This window comes from Dendronephthya gigantea, unplaced genomic scaffold (assembly GCF_004324835.1).
Source record: "Dendronephthya gigantea isolate DGI-Jeju-01 unplaced genomic scaffold, DenGig_1.0 000106F, whole genome shotgun sequence".
Lineage (NCBI taxonomy): Eukaryota > Metazoa > Cnidaria > Anthozoa > Malacalcyonacea > Nephtheidae > Dendronephthya > Dendronephthya gigantea.
The window spans coordinates 263318-279322 of record NW_021163116.1 but is presented as its reverse complement, the minus strand read 5'-3'; the positions used below and the strand labels follow the sequence as shown (position 1 = coordinate 279322).

General features: G+C 35.5%; 1 protein-coding gene across 1 annotated transcript; it reads right to left on the bottom strand.

Moving 5' to 3' along the window:
- Positions 1 to 13201: 13201 nt before the first annotated feature.
- Positions 13202 to 14035, bottom strand: LOC114534768. The gene has a single exon (XM_028556239.1). It carries the CDS (start codon positions 14033 to 14035, stop codon positions 13202 to 13204), a length of 834 nt encoding a protein of 277 aa, XP_028412040.1.
- Between the last annotated feature and the right edge of the window lie 1970 nt (positions 14036 to 16005).

Genomic DNA, 16005 nt, shown 5'->3' with positions numbered 1-16005 from the left:
GACAAATCAACGATTTAAAATGCTTTTGTTGCAATCCAATTGAATACAGACCGTTTACAGTTGACCCGACGTTCGATATTGGGCGGTATAACGTGACGCCGATAACATATCAGCACCTGCTACTGGAAAACAAGAGAGATGGTAAATGCCCCTCTCTCATTGGTCCAATTATGATCCACGAAAAGAAAACAAAAGAAACCTACTCGGCGTTTAGTGGCACTCTGAGAAACCTTCAGCTCGCATTACGTGACGTCTTCGCATTTGGCACAGATGATGAAGAAGCTCTGATTGATGGGTTCAGGAATAACTTTGACCGATCTGTTAATTTACGATGCGAAATACACTTGAAGAAAAACGTTGAAAAAAAGCTGCAAGAGTTAGGAATAAAAGGAAAGAGCAAGGACAAAGTTTGGTTTGATTGACGGGAAAGATGCGGAGAGTTTTGATGCAATACTTCTCAGCCTTGATGAACGTTGGTCAGCTCAACATGCAAACGGGAAAGAATTCCACAAATGGTTTAGTCAAAGAAAACGGCCTCTGTTTGTTAATTCCTCCATCGCCCCAGTACGCCAAAGAGCCGCTCTTGGCCATCCTCCAGAGAAATTCACTACCAATCGCTCAGAACAGACAAATCGAGCCATACAAGAATTTGTCAGGCAAGAAAGCAAAGAAAAAAGAAATGTTGATGAATTTTCATTCTGTATTTCTATGTCTAAGTTGGTCAACATCCAAAAGCAAGAAATTGAGTTGGCAATCGTGGGAAACAGCAAATATTGATTGAGAGAAAAATTCCGTCACCTTGAAATACCACCTGAACAGTGGACTAAAATGAATGCGGCGCAGAAGGAAAAAGCTGTTGTTAAGATCCATTCAATTACACTAGAAGAAAGCGTCGCAAAAAATATTAATACCATAGATTGTATTTTCAACGATATGCTTCTAAACGATATGATTCATGCTGGCATCAATTGGATCCCGCGAAGTATATTGTCTTCGATTCTGCAGAAAGCGGAGACCCTAAGTCAGAGTGCTGGAGCAATAATGCGGCAATCGGAAAACACCTTTGTCGTTGCATCCAAGTCCAATCCAAGAAAGCCCCATGTCGTTAATTTCTATGGGAATGGAAAAGTAGATTGCGCTGACTGTCCGTCGTGGGCATCTCTTTCAATTTGTGCTCATGTTGTTGCTTCATGTGTTAAATCAAAGAGAACGAAGCAATTTATCCGTTGGTTTGTGTGTTCCCAACGTAACAAAGGAGGAGTTAATCTTTCTAAAGCGGTGACGTATGGCATGCCTAAAGGAAAAGGGAAGAAAGGAGAGAGGGCACCTCGCAAAAAGAGCAACTATAGTCAACAAGCGCCAACTGCAGAAATCTCGCGTGTTCCCATGGCATCATTCCCTCCACAAAATAGTGTCCGACCTTTTCACGAAGAAACACGTGTCTCCAACACAAACCAGCAACAACATTTGACGGATGCTGCGTCTGCAAGTACATCTTTGCCCAGCCTCGAAATAACTCAAGATGGCGAACCATTTGGCATGTCGTCGAACCAGAGGCCACAAAATCTCCACCGTCCAAATTTAAATAACCCATCCTTCAGCGTCACTCAGCCAACCCACTTTATCCCGCCTCAACCTACTCATTTTGCTCCACCTCAACTAGTGATGTCATGTTCTCAACCTATTCAAAACCAATTTTCATGTGGACAGCTGCAGCTAATTGAAAACCAGGTACCGTCGACACACCTGCTCTGGCAGCAATCACTAGCTTCCGAGAATCCACCAACAGCATTCCTGCAACGACCACCTGGCTTTCCAAACCCAATCTATGGTGAGTTCCTTGTATACCTGCTCCAGTTTTGCCCAAGCAAAACCGCATCGTGTTTTGGTTGCGGGTTACCGCCAAAGGATGGAAGTGCTATAAGAAAAGCCCCTGACGACCTTGTTATTGTGTCAAAGATGTATCGCGAATTTTCGTATCAAGGTACCCCTCAAAGCAAGTTAGCAAATGTATGCTTTCACTGCAAATGGCCATGTTTGCATCGAAAGCAACCAAACTTCGAAAGAAGCATGTGTCGTGTTTCTGAAAACATCAAATCTTGTATGGTCACGGTCCACAAAGAATACCTAAGAATCAACTTTGGACTTTAACTTGCAGTACACAGCTTGTCGTAGTACTATATATTTCATATAAACAGTTTGAAGTTTAGGTTACAACAACTGGACGCAACGCACACAAAAAAATAAATGTGTATAGATGTTTGCGATTTTAAAATTAAAGGCCCTGTTACACAATGCAATTTTTCTTGCAACTTGCAATGCAATCCTACACTTAAGAGATGTAATTTAGTACAGACTATTCAAAAACTAAGTGTAAGAAACGTACATGCACAGTTAATAGAATAAACATGGTTTGGAGACCACATATAACTACAATATAACTCATTAAATATGTTGAGATTTATGCCAAAAATTGTTCCTTTCTCATCACATGTGTATTGTATTTTGCATAGATAAACCAATAGCAATCATTTAATCAACACAAGGTATTTTGAATTTAAAATTAAGCCTTTTAATTTATTTTGCCCCACTTCCGCCACTGAAAGGAACCGTTTTTTGCGTAAACCTGGACAATAACATAGCTAATGAGTTGTATTGTACTTTTATTTAGTCTCCAAACCATGTATATTCCATTAACTGTGGCACATGGAGTACATAATAAACATAAAAGTTTCCTAGTTGCCAAATTTGCATCTATGAAAAGTATAATTGGATTGCAAATTGCAAGAAAAATTGCACCATGTAAAAGGGCCTTAACAATAACATTCTATTTCAAGTTATCGTAACTGAACTATGTGTAAACTAGGTGTAGCAAGAATCATAGATATGTATTGAAATTCATATTCAGTAATTAACTTAACGAAAGGACATTAAATATTGGGGTTTGTTATTGTAATTAATTTTAATTTTGTTATGTTACAAAGTGTTTTACCAAGTGTTCTGTTATAACATTAGTATAATTTTTATCATGAATAATTGTTAAAATTCCTATTCAAATCACATTGGAGGAGTGTACATCTCAAAATAGGAAAGATATTCTTCTGATCATTACATTGACACTGTCATTGTTGATTTAATAGCTTTCACAAGGTTCAACGTTGTCTATTTTATCATAATGTAGAATTTCACCGATAAATATTTTAGAGCATAGAACTTCTTTGTAAACTAAAATCAGTGCACATCTATTGCAAACTCCGCCATTTCAATTTTCAAAGTGATATCCGAACAATCCCAACAGAACAGAGAAAAAGCACGACCTAGTGGCAATCAATGGTGGCAAACATGTGCACACTAGCACCACTAGCACGGGCCGCTCGCGTAAACATGTGCACTTGGGCTGGGCCGGCTGGCGCACCTGAGAAATTTCAGGAGTTTTGTCGCACCTGCACTTCAGGTGCAACCCTATTGCGCACCCAAGATCTTGTTGAAATCGGCCATACTCTGCAATCTGGCGCCAAAGGTATATATAATGTATGTACTCTATTCTCTATTTATTTAAGTATCCGGTATCCACTATCCGTTATCAGTGTTATCCACCATGCCGGAATTCTAATAGGAATATGAATATCCTATAGGAATTCTAATAGCAATATGAATATCCTATAGGAATTCTCATAGGAATATGTATATCCTATAGGAATTCTAATAGGAAAATGAATATCCTATAGGAATTCTAATAGGAATATAAATATCCTATAGGAATTTTAATATGAATAGGAATATCCTATAGAAATTCCTATAAAAATTGAATTTCCTATACGAATTCTTATAGGATCCTATAGGAATTTTTCGTAAGGGGCAGCTTATTTTGTTCTGAGTTGGGTGGTTACTGTTAAAATTTAAGATTTGATCAGTGTGTGTTTTGTTCCATGATTTGATGTTTTCGTTATTTGGTGACCAATTTCTTCTCTAGATCCTGCATGACTGCTTCAGCAAGGAAGCTAGAGAGAGGAGATCCCATAGGTGTTCCTGAAATTTGTCTGTAGTAGGAGTTTTGAAAAGAGAATTCTGTAGAAAGGCAAAGATTAAGAAGGTCAAGAATGTTGTTTTTGTCTAAATTAGTTCTGCTTTTCCATATGTGTCATTTTTAATTCAGTAGTTAACTTGTGATTTGTTTGGCTTTGTCTAGTGGTATGGATGTGAAAAGGGAAACTACATCAAATGATATCATGATTTTGTCAGTTTCAATGTTAAGATCCTTAATATTATTTAGAAAGGCATTAGTATTATTAACCGTACGAGGTGATATTTTAACAAGAGGATGAAGAACCATAGCGATATTTGGGTAACTCGTATGTTGGGGAGTCTGGAAGAGACACAATAGGTCTTAGAGGGATATTCCTTTTGTGTATTTTAGGTAGTCCATAAGATTTAGGGGTGGATGCATTGTTTGGTCGGATTCTGTTATAGGTGCGTTTATCACACTTGCCTTTGTCTTTAAGTTGTTTTAATTTCTGGTTAATACGATTAGCTGTCATTGTATTTGGGTCAGTGTCAAGTGGTTGATATGTTGCCGTGTCTTTTAGTAAAGTGTTTGCCTTACAGATATAATTGGATTTGTTCATAAATACAGTCATTCATATTTGTCAGCTGGTAATATAATGATTTCTTTGTCATCTTGTAAGTCTTTGATTAGTAGTTGTTTGATGGCAAATATGTTCTTTAGTTTCATCAGGAAGCAAAGAGCTTTTTAGTGCAGATTCAAGGTCTGCGATGTAATCTAATCCATCGGCATCTTTATTATTGAAATTTAACCCTTTAGCTATACTAGGAGTTTGTTGTTCAGTGAGTGATCTGTCTGAGATATTTTTACCCCAGGCGTCAGTGTTATTATTGGATTGTTTGTAGGATCTCGTGTTTTTAAATTTCCTTTCAAGTTGACCGCGTCAGGTTAGCATCCTTCTCAGTTGTGTCCTTTATAACAGGAGTGCGATATCCCTGTAGTCTTTGTCACATATCCGCGATTGTGAAAATCACCAGCACCTGGTGTATGACATCCATAAATATCTGGACAAGAATTAGAACAGCCTTGTATAGTAACAGTGTTCTTTTGATCTCCAACGTTAATATTTAGGTGTCGTGCAAATGCAGTGTTCTTTTCAGTAGGGTCTACCTCCATTGTTTGGGTTAGGATCTACCAGTCCACTAAAACATGACGAAACGGGTTTGCTGATATTTTCTTCTTCTGATAACTTTCTTTTGATGTGTTCTGTAACTGTTACTTTTTCTTCCGTCGTTGCAATATCAAGTGGACAAACAGTATTTTCTAAATACTCTTGTTGCAATACTGATCCAATATCAATCAGAAAATGCACTTCTTCGTCATGCGACTTGTGTAGTGCTAGAGTGAGCGGTGTCTGTCCTATTCCGTCCTGAAGGTTAATTTCAGCTCCTGCTAACACCAGGCATTTAACAAGTCTAGTATTTCCTTCAAAAGCAGCATGATGTAGCACAGACCGAAGATACTGATCATGGGCAGGTGCCCACACATCATTTTGGACCTCTATTCTTGATGGCAGATTTTCATTGACTCTGTATACTGAAGCTAACTGGCGTAAACCATCAAACACTTGCGTCGTTCAACGATCAAACTCTTCATTAGCTTCTTTGACACCAATAATATTGATAAGCTTTGCCCATTCGCTTGAAGTTGTCGTATCCATTTATTAAACTTTTGTGTATTAAACCAACATGAGTGCTAGAGGCGGAATCTTTAATTAGGTAGCAGTGCTTCCACTCGCTGCGATCCGAATTTCCTTTTCTTTTCTTGTTTTTCTAATTTTCTTTCATATTTCCTTCCAAACATCACAAAACTTCCTTCCAACTTTCCGGACAGTTTTGTCTTTCTTTATCAATAAATCTCTGCATTTGTAGCCCTTTTATAACTCTTGCCAGAAAATTTCCTGGCAAGTGGAAGCGCTGTCAAGCCCCCCCTCCCGTGTGGTTGTGACACATGCGGTCATTGATCAAAGGTAAGCAGTGGTTTCCATCCGTCAAATTGATGCAACGCGAGTTTTAAAATCTTATTAGGAGAGTTAACATTATCTAATCTTCCTCCGCGCAGGCAATCTTTGGCAAAAATTGGGAAATAAGTAATATACTAATAATAACAGACATGTTTTATATATGAAAGGATAATTATTTAAGAGTGAGGAATTGTTAGAAATCAGTGAGGATATAGGGGATACCCTATCTGAGCAAAGCCATGGTACACATGTTAACTTTGACAATTTTCGCTGATACTAAGTTACCTTTTCATTCTAATTTCATTTTTTCCCATAAACAATTCCACAGAAAATTTTTTAATTTTTCCGTCTTACTTTATCCACGCTGGCGATCTTTGGCAAAAATTGAAAAAATAATAAATAACAGAGTTTTGCATAAAACCGGAATTGTTATATTTATGACAATTTGAGTTTTGCATAAAACCGGAATTGTTATATTTATGACAATTTGAGTTTTGCATAAAACCGGAATTGTTATATTTATGACAATTTGCGTTATTTTCAACAATTTTTTATACCAGAGTTGCCTGTGTTAGAGGACAAAAAAAAGGTATTTTAGAGAAATGAATTTATAGTTAGGGATTGTTACTTGTCAGGGATCCCTACTTTTTAGGGATAAAAGCAAAATCCGTTAAGTATATGAATAGTAGAACCGAAACATTCCTAAATCGCAATGCCAATGGCAACCTTGTACAGACCGGCAACAGAAACTGGTGGAAGAATACATTAAAGAACAAAATAAATGAAATAGATAAAGAAGACAGGTGACATGTTGACTATTGTTGTCGATATTCTTTTGGTAAATCTTCTATATTACAGTTAATATACTATGTATTATACATAATGATTGAAGTCAAAATAACTTGTTTTATTGTGCATCTTAATTGTCCAATCACTCATTGAATCCTCTTCTTTGTCCTGTGTTACAACGGCAATGATTCCATCATCATTGTTCAATTTGTCTTCGGTTACTTCTTGCACTGTGCTTTTTCCATGCAAGATTTGTTTGTAATCATGTTGGGTTTTCTTGTGATGTTCTAGGCTTTTTAGAAAAGCAAACCCTTTGTAAGCTCTATCAAGATCAAATTCCTTTCCAGAGCTCTGAAGAGGAATAAATTTCTTTTGTTTTTCAGAGACAAAATTAAACTCTTCTTGAAACAGATCCAAATTGCTGGCAACTCCTACGGTGGTGATTGATGATTTTCGTGAGAAATTGGCAACAGATATATCTGTGCTTCTTTTGCTGCCATGTCTGGAAATTCGCATGCATTGATGCCTCTGGTAGATGTAATTAAGATGACTCACGCTCAAAATCTTCACTTTTCATGCTCCTCAGTTGTTCTTTTGATAGCTTGACGCTGTTGAAAGCGACATTCATTTTTCGCAATGTATTGTGCTTCTGAAATTCTTTCCACTTTTCTTCATTATTTTCAGTAAAAAAGTGTTAAATAATAATTTCTTTAATACATGTTCAAATGAAAAACTGTCTTCTAATGGTCAACAATACTTTTACATAGTAATAGGAAGGTCTTCGTATTTCAAATCTTTGACTACTCGTTGTGGTTCAACTGATGACTTCTCCTTAAACAAATTTTCTATCCCATTTATATCAGCCACACGCCAGCCACGAACAGTAAAATCCCAGATTTTATTCTGCTTCACCTTTTCTTTATGCAACTTAGAAAGTCTGAGGTGTCTCATTGATGTTTATGCATCAGCTGCATGTTATCCCGAAAGGTAACCACGGGTGTTTCTTTTTCTACTTGCGCCCCAATTAAAGACTTATAGTTCCCCAGTTGAACTCTCAGTATATTGATTCTGCAAAGCAAACACCAACTGAGTAAACTTTAAGTTGGAAGTATTCAACAAGAGAGAAACATGTATGTCACGTTTCTCAATCGCATATCCGCAACTAGTTTGCTGCCACTTGCGCGTTACAATAATTATAAAATTTTTTAGTTAACTTACAAGACAGGGTAACATTCCGACAATCCCAAGCGTTGTAGCAAACTAATCATGGATGGCCCAGCACCAAAACAGAGACAAAGAAGGCCAAAGAGAATTGGTATATCAATCTTAGCATTCTGGTCTCTTAAATCAACAAGTGATGCCAGGAAATGAACTGAACAGCAGCTTTCATTTTCATGCTGGGTGTCTTGATGATGTTTCTAGAAGTATTTGGAGACAAAACTAGTTGCTCCAATACCGATACGATTGTGGGACAGTTAATTTGAAGTTTCTCCATTGTGACTTCAAACAATTTAGGATTAAGGACGTTTGTAAGGTCTTTGACTTCATGGCCTCTCAATCCAAGGTTAAACAATTTCTTTGTCGAATCTATCTCACTCCTGATGACATTTTTCTCTGATAAAGATAGCAAACCTCCAACCATTTGTCCACTCTGAACAATTTCCTTGTACAAGTTTACTATAGCCTCATGCTTGCTCATGATCTCATTTGAGAGCAGGACATTCTGTTCAAAACATGTTTGTAATTGTACTAAGTTGTCTGAAAGTCTTTTATTGTTGGAATCAAGTTCAAAAATTTGTGATTTCAGTTCCCGTAATTCTTTTTTCATGTTTGATAGCTTGCTTCTTGTGCTAATATAACTTGCCAATTCAACATCTGAAAAATTAAGAAAACAAAAAAATTATTAGATAATGCTGTACTGTACATCCAGTTATACCATATAAGCATGTATTATATGAACATGATCATAATCAAAATCATGACTACAAATTCTAAACGTAAAATAATTCACTCAGTGAATTCACTTTGATATTGCCTTGGAATATCATTGTTTTTGGTAAATAATAAAAGTGAAGTAATGACGGCTTACTACATGTATTCTAACTAAAAAACCTTTTGCTAAAACAGATCTATGTCAATTTGTGTAATGAGAAAGGCAACAGGAAGTTGGGTCATAAGTTGCACTGGGCGATTGGTATAACATAAAAATTATCAAAATACATAGTTAGTATTACCATTGTCATTATCTGAAAATTCCAATTCTTTAAACTGTCAAGCTAAGTTGTCCACATTTGACAAGGCTCCACCTGTAAGAAAATACTTATTATTTACTGAAAAATTGATAAGAAAAACAATAAAAGTGCTTATAATATAATTTTAGAGTTATATAAACACGATTATTTTGTAAAATTTGAAATTGTGTAATTTTTTCTTGTGAACCATATGGTTTTACGCAGTAAGGTCACTAAAAGCACATTAACTAAATAATCATACTACACTCCAACATGGATTGTTAAAAAATAGCTTATATACTGGTATAAGCATAGGTAGCCCAACAATCTGCATGCTGTGACATATCATATATGTATATATTATCCTACAGGATAATATATACACAGATGATATGTCACAGCATGCGGATTGTTGGGCTACCTATGGTATAAGCAATGTCTTGGAGACAAAAACAATATTGTGATATGGTCACATAAACCTGCAAAAGCTCTGTTTTAACATTTTTTTAACATTTTTAACATTTTATTAATTTTCAAAAAAACAAGTTTTACAAAAATAATTACTGTCTGCGGATAGCTAAAGCTAATCTAGGCAGGCAGTAATGAAAACATTTACAAATAAAAATCAAAACATAAAGGACAAAAAATGAACTTGCTAAAGTCTTGTTTTATATTGTAGTAAACAAAAAAAGAGAAACAAAGACACACACGCGCAAACAAACAAAACAAACAGAGTTACAACTACAAATAAATCCGTATAAATCCATGGGCTCCAGGTTCACAAAAAAAAAAAAATGACCCCTAGACCCACGGATTCATACATTCCATTGTTTAAGGTACCGAGAGTGCAAACACAATAGCATCCTTAAATGCTAAATTTTCATATATATTCAAATAAATTAGCTTTTTTTTACTTTTCTAATTATTGTTTCTAAATCAACATAATCGTCCTCATGTGAGAGTATATGAAGTAGTGTTAGATTTAGCGTTTTTTTAAAGTTATTTTTTTTATAGTTTTGACATACTAATAGGAATACTATTCCATATCCTAACTCCAGCTCTTGAAAATGACTTAATTTGTTGGGCAGAATTTGAATATTCAACATAATAATTGCCTCTTAAAGAAAACCTAGTACTATATTTGTGCACTTGGTTAGAAGAAACAAACAAATTGGAAATGTTAGACGGTGTAAAGTTATTTGCCACATCAAACATCAAAGTAGACACAGACATGAAGTACAGCATATTAACAGGCAGTGCATTAGCAGAGACAAATAATGGAATTGCATGAGATGCATACTGCTCAAAATGTATTAACCGGAGAGCACGTTTTTGATGTTTAAGAATTTTGTTAAGATGAGTTTTTGCGGCTTGACCCCATACCACAATGCCATATGATATATGCGGTAAGATAAGGGATCTGTAAATGTTATGTAAAGTACTTGTAGGTACAAAATGTCTCAATTTAGCGATAATACCAATCATTTTACTTATTTTTGAAGCAATGTGGCTAATGTGATATTTCCATGAGAGGTTGCTATCAATGAGTACGCCTAGATATTTGACATAACTTTTGCGTTCTAAAGGGATATAGGTATTAGATTGAACATCGAATATTTTCAAATGTACTTCATATTCAAGCCGTTTTTGGTATGGGTGAAAGATGACAAAGTTAGATTTCTTAATATTCAATGATAATTTGTTTGCGTTTAGCCACGTGCACAAATTAGAGAGTTCAAGGTTGACAATATTTTCAAGTGACTTTAATTTTTTATCAGCATATAATAAGTTAGTGTCATCCGCAAACAAATAAAATTTTAATTTCTTAGATGAGTTATAAATGTCATTTATATAGATAAGAAATAGCAGAGGTCCCAAAACTGAACCTTGAGGAACACCAGATAGCGTTTCCTCTTTGTCTGAAATATTTGGGCCAATTTGCGTTGTCTGAATACGTCCAATTAAATATGACGAGAACCAATCGTTTACGACACCACGTATTCCATAGTGCTCTAATTTTTTTAGTAGTATCATGTCATTTACCGTATCAAATGCTTTTTTTAAATCAATGAAGATACCGCATGAATACATTTTCTGGTCCATATTAGTTTGTATTTGGTTCACTATATCGAGAAGAGCATGTTGAGTAGAATGTTTCTCACGAAAACCATACTGAGATTCAAACAGCATCTGGTATTTCTCAAGGTATGCTTTAAGACGATTGTACATTGTTTTTTCAAAGATTCTGTTAAATACAGAGAGGAGAGATATTGGTCTATAGTTTGAGGGGTCAGACATCATCATCTTTGTATATAGGGATAACTTTAGCATGCTTTAATTTAGCAGGAAAAGAGCCATTTTCAACTGACTTATTAATCAGGTAAGATAGAGGATGGCATAATATATTTCTTGCACATTTTAGAATACAAACAGGGCAGGAATATAGACCATACGCTTTGTTTGCTGGTATTGACAATAACTCCAGTTCGATTTCTTTTGGAGTAACGAGACTAAAAGCGAAAGAGTTTGAATTGTTCAAACTAGGCAAATAATCTGTAAACTCGACAGACGGATTTGGTATTTCTGACGCAAGAGAATGGCCAACAGACAAGAAAAATTTGTTAAGAATATTAGGGTGCTCAAAAGTATTGTGTGACAATCTTTGACTGAGAGGACATTTAAGAACGGTAATTGGTTTACTATTCCTCTTTTTACGGTTGATTAAATTGTTTATACCTATCCAAGTCTTCTTGGTGTTTTTTAAATTAATTTCGAAGTATTTATGATAATAAGCTTTCTTACTCAAGCGAGTAAGCATCAATACCTTATTTCTATACAGCTTATATTTGTCAATATCACCCGAAAAATAAAATGAATTTTTAATTTTAATAGGTTGTCTGATGCCTTTTGTTATCCATGGTTTTGATAATTGTTTAGCTTTACGATTTGAAACTGGCTTTAAAGGGGCATGCTTGTCAATTAACTTGTTAAGCTTATTATAAAAGGTAGAAAATGCTTTACTTGTATCAATTGTACAAGAAACAATACGACTTAAGTCAAGTTGTGTAAGGTCATTAACAAAATTTGCATCAGAAAACTTTGAATAATCACGATGAAAAGTATTGTGTAAGTTTGAAGTTTTGGTCATAATACTAGATCGAGTGATACAAAATTGTGAATAGTGATCACTAATATCTGAGACAATATTACCGCTAATAATGCGGTCTTCAATCTTATTAATAAAAATATTATCTATGAGTGTGGCAGAATTATTGTACATGCGAGTTGGTTTGTCAATAGTAGGAATTAAATTAAAACTTTGTAAAGAGAGAAGAAAGTTTTGGGCAAAATTACAGGTTTCTGAGCGAAGAAGATTTATGTTCGTATCACCCATTAAATAAATAGGTTTACCAAACCCAGTCAGTTTCTCAATTGTCCCCTCAAAGTAGGCTTGAAAACGCTCAGGTGAATTATGCTGTCTATAGATTACTCCGCATATTATGTTTGCACTCCTTGGTAACTGAATTTCAATCCAAAGGGCTTGGAATGCCTCATCAGAGCATTTTTCTATTGTTTTATATTTTAGGGTATTGTGAATATACATACCAACACCGCCGGCGGCATGAGGTGTTGGGACAAATTCGAATCTATAATTTGGTATTGATGGATTAAAATCATAAATAGTGTCTTGATTGATTCTAGTTTCAGTGATTCCTATTACACTAAACTGATAATTAAGTTCTTCTAGTAAATGTGATTGAAAGTTTTCTAAATTGCGTTTGAGGCTTCTAATATTATGAAGTAAGGAAAAACTGTTCCTGGTTGCAGATGTACTAGACTTATTTTTTAGCTGACTAAAGCTATTTGGTGAATAATATTTACAACGAACCGTTGGTAAACGAGTTACCGAAAGGTTAGGTTGAAAAGATCTAGATCATGGATGCTAGTTAAGCGCTCAAGGTATCTCTTTGTTGGCAAGGAACTTTTTAAGCTATTATTAAATTGCCCATGGAATTGAGTAAAATTTAAACCATAGTATGGCAACTCCCTAAGGAGTGCTTTATTCAAAGCAATATCTTTTGCTGTCATTGAGTTCGCCATGTTTATCTAAATACTAGAGTATAGTTAGACATATAAAAAAAAGTTCAATTCTACTTAGCTGTTGCTTATTTTGGATTTAACTTTGGTTGTTTGCAAGTTCGCCAGATCACGTTGGTCTTTGATCTTGATCGCTCGGGAATCTTCATGTTTTCGAAGATATACCATAGAGTTTTTCGTCCAACAGAATCTGAAATCATTTTCGTCTTTGAATCTTTTAGCATCTGCTAGAAGTTGTTGGGTCTTCGGCGTTAGGTGGTCGTATACAGCAGCGTTCGCTAAAGATTCCTTGGGTAAGCCAACAAGTCTTGGATTGATTTTCTTAATGTCCCTTCTTACTGCCATTACTTGCTCACGGGCAAGGCGTCGTATGAATTTGCAGACTATTGGTTTGGGTCGTCCATCATTATTCCTTCTTGTGGGTACACGATGAGCAATGTCTACGTCTTGTAGTGTCACTTGAACGCCCATGGCGTTGAAGATTTGTACACATAGTGTACTTGTCTGGATAGCAGATTCTTTGGCTTCAAGCTCGGGTATTCCTAGCAGTTTGACATTGAAGGAGTAGCTGTATTGCTGAGCATCGTCAATTGACTTTGAGAGGTTTTCTACATTTTCAGCAATTTCTGTTATACGGCCTTCTAGATGCGAAAGTTGTCTTCTTGCCGATGTTCGGAAGCTTTGTAGGTCGTCGTACTCGCTTCCCAAATACTCCAAGGACTTGATGGTCTCTTTGTTCACAGTCGATGGAGAATTCATCTGGTCGGCGTTACGTGCTTCATTTTGTTTTACATTTTCTTCTAGTTTTCTAAAATCTTTCATCAGAATCTCAATTTGCGCCTTTAGATCATCATTTTGTTTCTTTAGTGACTTAACAGTGTCCTTTGACATGTTTTATTTCGACAGTTTTGATAACAATTCAGGAGCTCATGGAGGCACGTCTGTACATAACAAGCACGTGCTTTGATAACTAAGTTAGTCTCCTTAGTTATCAACTCTGTTGATAACTAAGGAGACTAACTAAATTAATAAGTTTGGACACTTGCTTTATTCTGAGTGATAAAAAGTCCATGGTATGTATCACACACCTTTGGTTTGCTTTCGCTTTGGAGATGAAAATTCATCCTGTTGTGCCTCATCTGTAAACTTCTCTAAGAAATAAATTAAACAATATATTATTCGAATAGAAATATAGGTGTAATATATGTGTTATATAAGAAACCAATTGTTGCCAATAGATATACATACGACATATTTTTAAGACAATCAGTAGCCTACCTGGTGTTTTAGATGGAACTGGTGATTGTTGTGTTGTTAAAACAATGCCATCATAATAACCCCTGAACACAAAGGCAAAAACATGTATTTTAGCATCAAACATGTATTTATTGTATATAAGATGTACCTATAAAACATGTATGTGACATATTACACATTAAGTGATCCCTAACAATTCCTCACTATTAAATATTTCTCCTTTTATATATAAAACATCGCTGTATTATTACTTATTTTCCATTTTTTTTTCCAAAAATTAATTGCCTATGGAGGAGGCTAATATATTGTAACTACATATCATGACAATACTCAACAATAACAGTCTCTCATTGAAAAGCAGATCCCAAGTTGAAAAATTCATCTACAGTATATACCTATTTTTTGCACACTCTATTTTCTATGACTATGTGCACAGTGCACACAGTAACTTACTTCCTCAATGTCTCCTTTCCTCTATACTTGACGAATTTTTGGGTTGGTTTTGAGACTTCTTTAAGTATTTCCTTTCTTCCAAGTGTTTTCAAAAATGAATAACGTCCCAAATGATCTAAGAGGTCATCAACCAACAGTGATCCACCTTCCTGGCTGGTGATGTTAGCTTTCAATACGTCATCAAGCTTCTTTTCAAAACAAACGTGTGAAGGTCGTACTAGACAAAATGAAATAACAGAATTAAGCGACTATAATGACATGACAAACACTACCATTTATATTATTGTATTATATATGATAAATTACGATTATATATGTATAAATAAAAGTTGCTAACCTTTCCTCTTTGTGCCTTTTGGTGTCACAATTGTTGTTCTAATTTGGCTCTTGACATAGGGAGAAACTGTCTGTGTCTGTTCTTTTTCGAAGTCCTTTCTGGGCTCTTCTTCCACATGTTGTTTTACGACAGATATTTTTCAGTATCACCATGGATAGTTGTATCACTTACACTGGCCAATTCCATTTTTAAAACTTCAATTTCTGCCATCCGTATTTTAACTTCTCCTTTTTTGTCTCTAATCTGTCTAAGTTCACTTAAATAGCTTTTACTTAAAACTGGTATCTTAGAATCTAGTGATTTATACCAAGGATTTTAATAGGAACTTCTCCACTCTCTTGACTGTCTGCCATGTTGGAACAAAACCCTTCTTAGCAAGGGTGGGGTACAGACTAAAGTCCATGAAGTACAGACTGCGGTCCACGCATGTTGAGTTTTGGCAGGCAATCCCTGCGCTTCCCCTCCCCGCCATTTCCCCCTTTATCCTCAGTGATCCCTAACAATTTCACACTATTAAGTATTTCTCTTTTTATATATAAAACAACTCTGAGACTCTGCTATTATTACTTAATACTTATTTTCCAATTTTTGCCAAAGATTGCCTGCGGAGGAGGCTAGTTACCTTTCATACGTTCCAACAATCTGCGCCTCGTTTTGTTTGCGGATCAACAAAGAACGAGTTCGATGATGCCAATTAGCAGCTTAACCCGAATTAGGTTCAGTCCTGTCCGCTGGAGTTGCATAAAGTCCTCAAGCAACAAAAGCATTTGTCAAGCAACAGCCGGCCTGTTTACATATTGCTAGGCCTAAATTT

Bases quoted from the DNA above. Each gene is read 5' to 3' on its own strand.
- LOC114534768 (XM_028556239.1), bottom strand. From the start codon at position 14,035: ATGTCAAAGGACACTGTTAAGTCACTAAAGAAACAAAATGATGATCTA.